General features: G+C 58.1%; 1 protein-coding gene across 6 annotated transcripts in view; it reads left to right on the top strand.

The window, feature by feature from the left end:
- The first annotated feature begins 2,923 nt into the window (after nucleotides 1–2,923).
- CNIH3 (cornichon family AMPA receptor auxiliary protein 3) overlaps nucleotides 2,924–8,730 on the top strand; it is an 89,412-nt gene continuing 83,605 nt past the window's right edge. For 2 of the 6 annotated variants that reach the window (XR_008293216.1, XM_053209428.1), the window contains exon 1: nucleotides 2,925–3,438. Coding sequence is in view for 5 of the 6 variants with exons in the window: in XM_053209428.1 (XP_053065403.1) it covers nucleotides 3,358–3,438 (81 nt within the window). In the remaining variant the exon portion in view is untranslated. Of the gene's footprint in view, nucleotides 3,439–8,730 lie in introns of all 6 variants that reach the window. The other 4 variants (XM_053209429.1, XM_027046416.2, XM_053209431.1 and 1 more) reach the window with 3 other exon arrangements.

Here is an 8,730-nt window from a genome sequence, read left to right as displayed (position 1 = left end):
TCCTTGAACTTCTGCAAATAACTTTTTTTTTTTAATACAATTTATTGTCGAGTTAGTAACATAACTGTGCACAGTGTGCTCTTGGTAGATGCCCATGATTCAACGCTTACAACACCCAGTGCCCATCACCCACTTTCCCCTCTCCCCCATCCCCCACCCACCCTCAGTTAGTTCTCTGTATTTAAAAGTCTTTTATGGTTTGCCTCCCTGTTTGTAACTGTATATTTTTTTCTTTCCCTTCCCCCATGGGCTTCCGTTAAGTTTCTCAACTTCCACATATGAGTGAAATCCATATGATATCTGTCTTTCTCTAATTTCACTTAGCCTAATTACCCTCCAGTTCTATCCACGTTGGTGCACATGGCAAGATTTCATTTTTCATCGCCGAGTCGTATTCCATTGTATAAATAAACCACATCTTCTTTATCCATTCATCAGTCGATGGACATTTGGGCTCTTCCCAAATTTGGCTACTGTTGAAATGCTGCTATAAACACTGGGGTACATGTGCTCCTATGAATCAGCACTACTGCATCCCTTGGGTAAATTCCTAGCAGTGCTATTGCTGGGACGTGGGGTGATTCAATCTGCAAAGAAATTTTTCTAAAAAGTTTGATGTACAATGAAAAGTTACCGGACACATGAGGAGCTAGGACACCATAAGCAAGAACCAGCAGAAATAAAAGACAGTAGATCAGACCCGGAAGGAACTCAAAATATTTGAACGATGGCATTTCCCTTTGATATTTTCTTACTGTTTTGGGGCCACAGAATTTATATAGCATAATTACCACCGTTAAAAGAAATGATTGGTGGGGCACTTGGGTGGCTCAGTCAGTTAAGCGTCCGACTTCGGCTCAGGTCATGATCTCACAGCTCGTGGGTTCGAGCCCCGCATCGGGCTCTGTGCTGACAGCTAGGAGCCTGGAGCCTGTTCGGATTCTGTGTCTCCCTCTCTCTCTGCCCCTCCCCTGATCACACACTCTGTCTCCCTCTTTCTTTCTCTCTCTTGAAAATAAATAAACATTAACACATTTCTTAAAAAGGAGAAATGATTGGTATAACATCGAAAGCAGAAAACAGAGCTGGGAAGGAGCACACCACTATTCTGTTGCTGGTTTCTGAGATCAGCCAACTCTGGTGTTTGTCTCCTCTTTTCCATTTCCATATTTTCCAAATTTTCTTTAACGAGAATTGATACTGGGAGACACACGAGTGAAAGAGAACGTGATAAAATGTATAACCCAGAGCACGGCTGGATTCACAGTGCACAACCTCCACAGCTGTCCAGGGTCCTGGGCTCAGAAGGACCTTGTGCTTGGTTTAATGCTCTGCTGCTTCGGTCTTGAAATTCTTCGTTGTTGTTGTTGTTGTTGTTTTTAATGTTTATTTATTTTGAGAGAGAGAGAATGGAGGAGGGACACAGAGAGAGGGAGACACAGAATCTGAAGCAGGCTCCAGACTCCCAGCACAGAGCCCCACGCTAGGGCTCGAACCCGTGAACCCCTAGATGATGACCCAAGCCAAAGTCGGACGCTCAACCGACCGAGTCACCCAGGCGCCCCTGTCTTGAAATTCTTAATAACTTTTTAACAAGGAGTCCTGTTTTCATTTTGTCCTTGGCCTCCCCAGTCCTGCGTAGCCAGTCCTGACCCAGAGGCAATCAAATGCTGATCGGATGACCCCGTGTCAACACTACGACTCGCCCTAGTAGGTGCACTTCGCCGTTGAAAGGCGTCTAGTTTCCAAGTTGCAGGTGTGGCCAGGCAGCTGCAGGACATGTCGAGGTACGGAGCAAAGACCCCAGGGCCAGGAGCGTGCAGAGCCCGTCCTAGTCTAGGACTAGCTCTCCGTAAGCCATCCCTTCCAGCTCTCCAGCCGTGGGAATCGCAACCGTGAGCGGCACAGTTAGCGCGCCAGGGTCCGAGCGGATCAACGCCGATGGATTTGTTTCGCGCGCACCCTGCAAGGTACCCGGTGCTCTGAGATCTGCTCCAAACCGTGATGCGCTTCCAGCGCCCCCACCGGGATTTGCCGGTCACGTTCCAGGACGTGTGCGCTTGCTTACTGGACGCGCTGACTTCTCTGGAATTTCTTTCACTGCCCTGTCAGACAGCCCCACACAGGAGGCACGGTGAGTTTCCCAGGCGCCGGGCCAGAGGCGTCAAGTGTGCACGTGACAACCCCGCGGTTTACTGAACGTGTAGCAACTTCCCGGCCCCTGCTAGGCTCTTACTTTAACCCCTTGAAACGGATTGGTAGTACTCTTACCCCCGCAATTATTTCAGATCAGGAAACCGAGGTTTAAGAAGGTTAAGAAAGTCGCCCGAAGAGGTCTGGCTCCAAAAGCACGTGCCCTTGACAAGTGCACTGGACCAACGCCAACAACAGAGTCCCGCTCGGGGTCTGGCTGCCCCGACCCCAAAGTCAGATGGCGGGGGGGGGGGGGCGGGAGGTGGAAGCTGCGAGGGAAAAACGCCACTGGGGGCTTTTGCAGGGGCTGGGGCGTGAAGGGCACGACAGTTTGGGAAAACCCACCCTAGCAATCCTGGCCCCGCCCCGGCCCCGCCCCGCGGCCGCACGCCCGCCCACCCCCCACCCCCGCGCCGCCGCGGGCACCTGCGGGCGGCAGCAGCGCGCGCACACACCGCCCCCTCGCGCAGCGCCCACCTCTCCCCGCGCACGTGTTCCGAGGCCCCGCCCCCGCTCCCGCCCCCGCCGCAGGTGTCCGGGGAGAGGCGGGCCGGGAGGGCGCGCTCGCGGGGCCGGGTCCCGGGCGTCCCCGCCGCGCCGCGCGGTCCTCGCCGAGGCAGAGGCGGCGGCGGCAGCAGGTGGAGCGGGTTCCCGGTCCGGCCCGGGGCTCCGGGGAGGTCGGGTCGCCGCGCGGGGCACCGGCCCCTCCGCCTCCCACCCCCGTGCTCCCGGAAGGGAGCCGCCGGCTGCTCCGGGGTCCGCGGGGGGGGAGCTCGCCGGGCGGCGCGGGCGGGGCCCCGGTGGCGCGCCCGCCTCCCCCTCCGGCTCGCGCGCGGGAAGCGGCGGCTCTTCCCCGGGACTCCGGGCGCTCCTCGCGCGGCCCTCAACGGCTTTGCCTCGGGGGCCCTCTAGCCTTGTCCGCCGGAGTTCTCCACCGACCGCTTGGGGACACTTCCCGCCGGCGACGCCCGAGCGCCCCCTGAGGGTCCGGCCGCCGGAGCTGCGGGGTCCCGGCCCTGCTCGCCGCCCCCGACCCTCGAGGCTCTCCCGCCGGCCTGCCTCCTCCCAGCCTCCGGCCTCGACGCGGGGGTGCGGACCTGGTCCCGTCTGCGCCCCCCAACACCCCCGGAAGGAGTGCGGTCCTCCGAGGCCCCGCCGCCGGCCATGGCCTTCACTTTCGCCGCTTTCTGCTACATGCTGTCCCTGGTGCTGTGCGCCGCGCTCATCTTCTTCGCCATCTGGCACGTGAGTAACCCGCCGCGGCTTCTAACTCTTGCCGTGCGCCCCTTCCCGGCTTCTCTGAAGTGCACCTGAGGCACGGGACAGGTGGCGGCACCCCGAGCCGGCGGCCCCGCGCTCCCTCGGAGCCCGGCTGCTGGCGGGGGGAGCGCAGGTTCCCGGGCGAGCCCCCCACCAGCCCCGGTGCGGGGCCCGGGGCGCGCGGCTGCAACCCCCCGCCCAGCCGGCTCCTCCCTATCCGCAGTTGCGGGCCCGGCGGTTAGTCTAGTAACTATAACAACTAACCCGGAGCGTGTCAGCGTCTGGCCGAGGCACGTTTGGAGACAAAGTGGGAGAGGGCGCGCGGCGAGCCGGGCCCGGAGGGCAGGGGGCCGGAGGTGGAGGTCGCCTGTCCCGCGGCGAGTCTCCCCGTCCTCCGCTGCCACCAGCCCCTGCAAGACCCCAGCAGGTGGCAGACTGTCGGCGCCGGCGTCCCGCCGCCCTCCCCGGACTACGCGGGCTGGAGGCCGTGGAGGTGGGCCGCGGGTCTGCAGGCGCGCTGTGGGTCCCGGGCGTGGAGCGCTTCTGCGTGGGGGCCGGGGGAGGCCGCAGCGCGGAGACCAAGGGGCGCTTGGCAAGCCCACCGCCCTCAAGGCCCCCTGCCCTCCCCCCGCGGGGGGCCGGTGGGGAGGGGAATGGTGAGGTCGCCAGTTCCGGACGGAGCCCGCGGCGCGCAGCCTCCCGGCCCAGCGAGCCCGGAGGCGGGGAGGGACCCTGGGATGGATTCCCGGAGGCTCGTCTCTGGCGAGCCCTGCGGAGCGCGCCTGCAGGGGCACGGAGGGCGCCTGCAGGGGCAGGTGCCGGGGAAGCAGACCAGAAGGGTTGCGGGGTGGGTGGGATGCTGGTGTTTCGTAGGAGAGGTTTCTAGAGCGTGAGACTAGGCTAGCGCAGCCCCTGGTACAGGCTCTCTGAGAGCGAGGACAGAGACCGGGCGGCAGGGAAGATGCTTGCTGGGCTTCCTTCCACAGCCCCAAAGTGAGAGTTGACCTGGGTGGTCCCCAGGCCTCCCCTTGCGTCTGGATGGTGCAAGTCTGTGCATCAGTCGGTTTAGGAATCTAGGGGGAGTTGGGGGTGAGGTGGGGTGGGGGGAGAAGGAATTCGGACACAGGAATTTCAGGGCGGATCAAAAATCCTGCGGTGGGAAGTGATGGCATTTTGTGGCCTCTCCTCTGCCCCAGGATCCCAGGTCTAATCCTCGCTACAGCATTGAGTCTAGAAGTTGTGGACGGTTATTAGGGGAGAATGAAACTTTACCTAATTTAGAACGAAAAGGGGTGCAGGGCAGATCACGCCCCAACAGGGCAGCACATGCACGCTCATGTCTTCAAGGGAGTTTTCTCTGCTTCCTTGGATTTGGGGAGCTTCCTTGCATTTCAGAAGGCTCATGATTCCCTTTTTTCAGACACTTCACTTGCTGTTTCTTCGTGTCTTTGCCTTGGCCAGAGGGTGGCAGGAACCAGGGACTCCATCAAAGTGCCAGGATGGGAGTTGTCTGAACAAGCCTCTGAAGCAGAGCGGGTAACCAGCAAGAATAATTTGCTGTCACTCAGGGGAAGATAATAAATAATTCAAGAGCAGGTTAATTAAATGGATGGTGGGTGCCGCTCGTTGACTAACAGATGTGTGAATCAAAGCCAGGGGTGCCATGATCCCCCATCGGCCCCGCCAGCCGGGTCCCCAGCGCCCACCCCCTTGGCCAGGGGTAGTTGAATGCTGTCAGGTCCCGACCAGATTCCCAGTGGGAGTGCTGAGATTCCAGTTTCTAATAATGAAAGGAATCTGTGCTGTTTGAATCCACATTAGAGGAAGCTTTCCTGAGTCTCTAGCCTCTTGTTTCTTTCGTCTGTTCCTTCTCCCTTCCTGCGGATCAAACAGCCCAGAGCCTCCCCTCATTGATCGGGTTGCTGAACACTGAAAGGGGAAATCGATGCACATGTTGCATGTGTGGGTGTTGCTTATACGGTGGTAATTACTTCAAGGGAAATTTAGGAGAGCGAGTTCTGGGTTGGGCGGTGGTTTGCTTTCTTTCTGGCTTCTTCCTCAGATATTTTTTGATCTGATACGGCGTATCGATCGCTTAGCCTATGTGAACATCCCCAGGAAGGAATTGGGCACTTAACATACACCGCAGCTGGGGACATGCCCCGTTGCCGGGTCTAGGCCGTAAGTCACGAAGACGGCACTTTCTTCTTGTCAATGGTACACACCTGCTTAGGGGTCATGATGGTAGCTACTGGCATTGAGTGTGGACAGCAGGCCGGTTCTAGGCACCGACTGTTTACTTCCCACCGGAGGCCTGGGAGAAAGGGTGGCTGTGGCCATAAGCATATCGCTTTCAAGTCTCATGTTTCACTTTGAAAATTTATTTGCGTTTGTTTTCAAATGAAAATATTTTGAGTTACCGGTTAATTTTACATCAGCCGCTATTTGCCACATTTGGAATGTACAGAATGTGAGGGTTTGTTTTCCGGCGTGTTTGTGTGTGTGTGGCTTTGCATGCCTGTGGGCACATGGGCTCTTTCTGCCCCGGAAGCCCTTTACTCCTCACAGCGGACATCTTATGGGCCAGGGAACTGTGGATCAGAGAGGTTATGAAACTTGCACAGCTGCTGTGTGTCAGAACTGGGGCTGCAGCTGAGTCCGAGCCTGGTGTGCCCGTGTCTTTTTTCCAGCTGTGGTTATTATCTTGGGCGTGTTTAACTTTGATAATAGTGGATCACGCTCTTACCCAGAGGATTACGTTTCTCTGCATAAATAAGATATCTGGAGCTGGAACTTCTGGTTGGAATCATAATCACAGCGACACCTAACATGCGTCCCTTTTAAGAGGAGGAGATTCCGTTTCGTTTTGTTAAAAAAAAAAAAAAAAAAATCAGTGTTTCTGCTCATAAAACGATACAGGCTCCTTGTGGAAAATTTCAGAAATACAGGGACATCTATAGAACAAGATCACCGTTAACCTTATTCTCCAGAAAAGATTCGGGTGTTTCTTCTTTCAAACATTGTGTGTTTTAAAAAATTGCCTCTGGATGTTTAGAAGGAAGAAGAGGTGGTGTGAAGGGTTTCGGATGTGGACTGATGTCCGCTTCCAGCCAGAATAAAATGAGCAGCGTTTACTGGCACCAGGCCTCTCAGCACCAGCTTGGTTGGGCCTTTTGCCGACCGTCACGTTTGTATAAAGACAGATGAAATCAGTCTTCGAAAAGATCAAAGTTTCATTTTCGGGGTTGTGGCTTTTAAAGGTGTTTTTTTTTTTTTTTTAATGTTTATTTATTTTTGACAGAGAGAGAGCGCGTGAGCCAGTGAGTGGGGGAGGGGCAGAGACAGATGGAAACACAGACCCCGAAGCAGGCTCCGGGCTCCAAGCTGTCAGCACAGAGCCCGACGCGGGGCTCGAACCCACAAGCTGTGAGATCGCCACCTGAGCCGAAGTTGGACACTTAACCGACTGAGCCCCCCAGGCACCCTTACAATTTTTTAGTACCTAGAGTCACTTTTAAGAACACTTGAGTTTTGACAGTGTAGGAATAAAATTGACGCCCGATGATACTTGCTCCGGTTCCGGGCAGTGTGTGCCTCGGGAGAGGTTTCACACCCTGACAAAGGATCACAGCACGTGTTCACCAAGAGGCGGCGTTGCGGGCAGAACGTCCTTGCGCCTGGGCCTTTCAGCCACTTCCAGCCTTGTCACAGGCCCAGCCCTGGGGACCGAGTAAGCCTCTCAGGGTTTCCAGGCGTCCATCTGGAAACGTGAAGTGGCTTATGTGAGATGATAGGGCGCCGGGGGCTACACAGCCTGTCTTTTTGAGACCCTGCTTTGGTCTGCTTGGGTAAGGGTGCCTGTTCCGTCTGGGACAGCTCATCCCCTCTCGCGGCCGAGGTCCCTAGCCAGCGGTGTGGATGCCTCTCCAGCCCCCGCCTGGAGGAAGGAAGCTCCGTGAGCACCTGTTCTGGGTCACCGGGTTTCTCCAGAGCCGGGATGTTGCTCGGCAAGTACGAGGGCTCAGCGAACACCCGCAGGATAGCTTCTCCTTCTCCTTGGGCTCCACACGCCTCCGGCCGATGGAGCTCGTTTCTCACGCGGCTTCTGCCCCCGGGTGGTTTGGGCACGTGTGTTTTCTGCCATCCCAGCACCTGGAAACTTGGGAACCTGTTGTGTTCCAGAAGACTGTCCATCGCCGGCGGTGCAGGGCGCGGGGTGGGGACGGGTGCTGGCTGTTCCCAGAGAGAGTGTCTTCCATCGGGTGTGATGACTGGGCTGGCTGCCCCTGCAGGGGACAGCCTACAGCGTCATCGTGGTGGGTCCCCCACCGTCAGGTGGCAGGAGCAGAAGGAGGGGCATGGGCCCCCAGCCTGACTGCTCGATGAGGTTCCCGGCCCGGCTGGGGTGGGATGTTGTGGGTCCACCGTGACGTCTGACTGTGACGTTCGAGTTGCTGAACAAGCAGCAAAGGCAGATACGGTTGTGATCGGAGCATCCTCCTGTCCTGGCCCTGCAGCCGTGCTGGGCCCAGTCCCCTCCTGCACCGCAAGGCCCGTCACCTGGCTTGACTCCTGTCCGGCACCCCCACCCCTGCCCACGGCCTGCATGGGGTTCTCCGCTGCTGTTCTCCCTCCGGGCAGGTCTGCAGACTGGCTCCCTCCCCACCCCACGCCCGCTGCCCTGTGGATGTCCGGTCTCCTGTGCCCTGTCGGCCATGCCCTCAGGGGTCCCCGCAGGACCTGGCATCTGTCACAGTCTCGTGCCCTCTCCACGGCCCCTGCTTTTCTTGGGGGGGGAGGGGGTTGGGCAGGGCTCTCTTGCATGCACTCTGCTGCCCTGGTCGTGGCCCCATGTGACTGGGACCATTTCCTGTGCCCCACCCTGTGCCACTGGCCCTCACCCACCTCCAGCCAGCTCTCACCACTGCTCTCGGCCCCTTGTGCTCACGGTCTCCGAGGGACCCGCCAGGGACTCCCCGTCTGCCGTCTGCCCATGCCCAGGGCTGCCGGAGTGGGGTCGTGTGTGGCTCACCTTCACCTCCTGGCCCTCCGGTCAGGTGATCCTGGCTGGTTCTTTCGGCTCCTGCGATGCTGGTCCAGATCCGTGGTGTTTTCCCAGAGCCCCTGAAGGCCCAGCCGTCTCCTTGCAGAAGATCTCCCTTGGGGCTGACGGAGAGGGCACAGTCACTGACAGGGACACCTGGATGCCTGCCTGTCCCTGAACTAATGCCTCTGCTGCCACATTTCTCCTTCCTTCCCAGACTCGGAGCCTCTCCT

The sequence above is a fragment of the Acinonyx jubatus genome, chromosome E4 (assembly GCF_027475565.1).
Source record: "Acinonyx jubatus isolate Ajub_Pintada_27869175 chromosome E4, VMU_Ajub_asm_v1.0, whole genome shotgun sequence".
NCBI lineage: Eukaryota > Metazoa > Chordata > Mammalia > Carnivora > Felidae > Acinonyx > Acinonyx jubatus.
The sequence above is the reverse complement of the archived record's forward strand: the minus strand, read 5'-3'. Positions and strand labels throughout refer to the sequence as shown.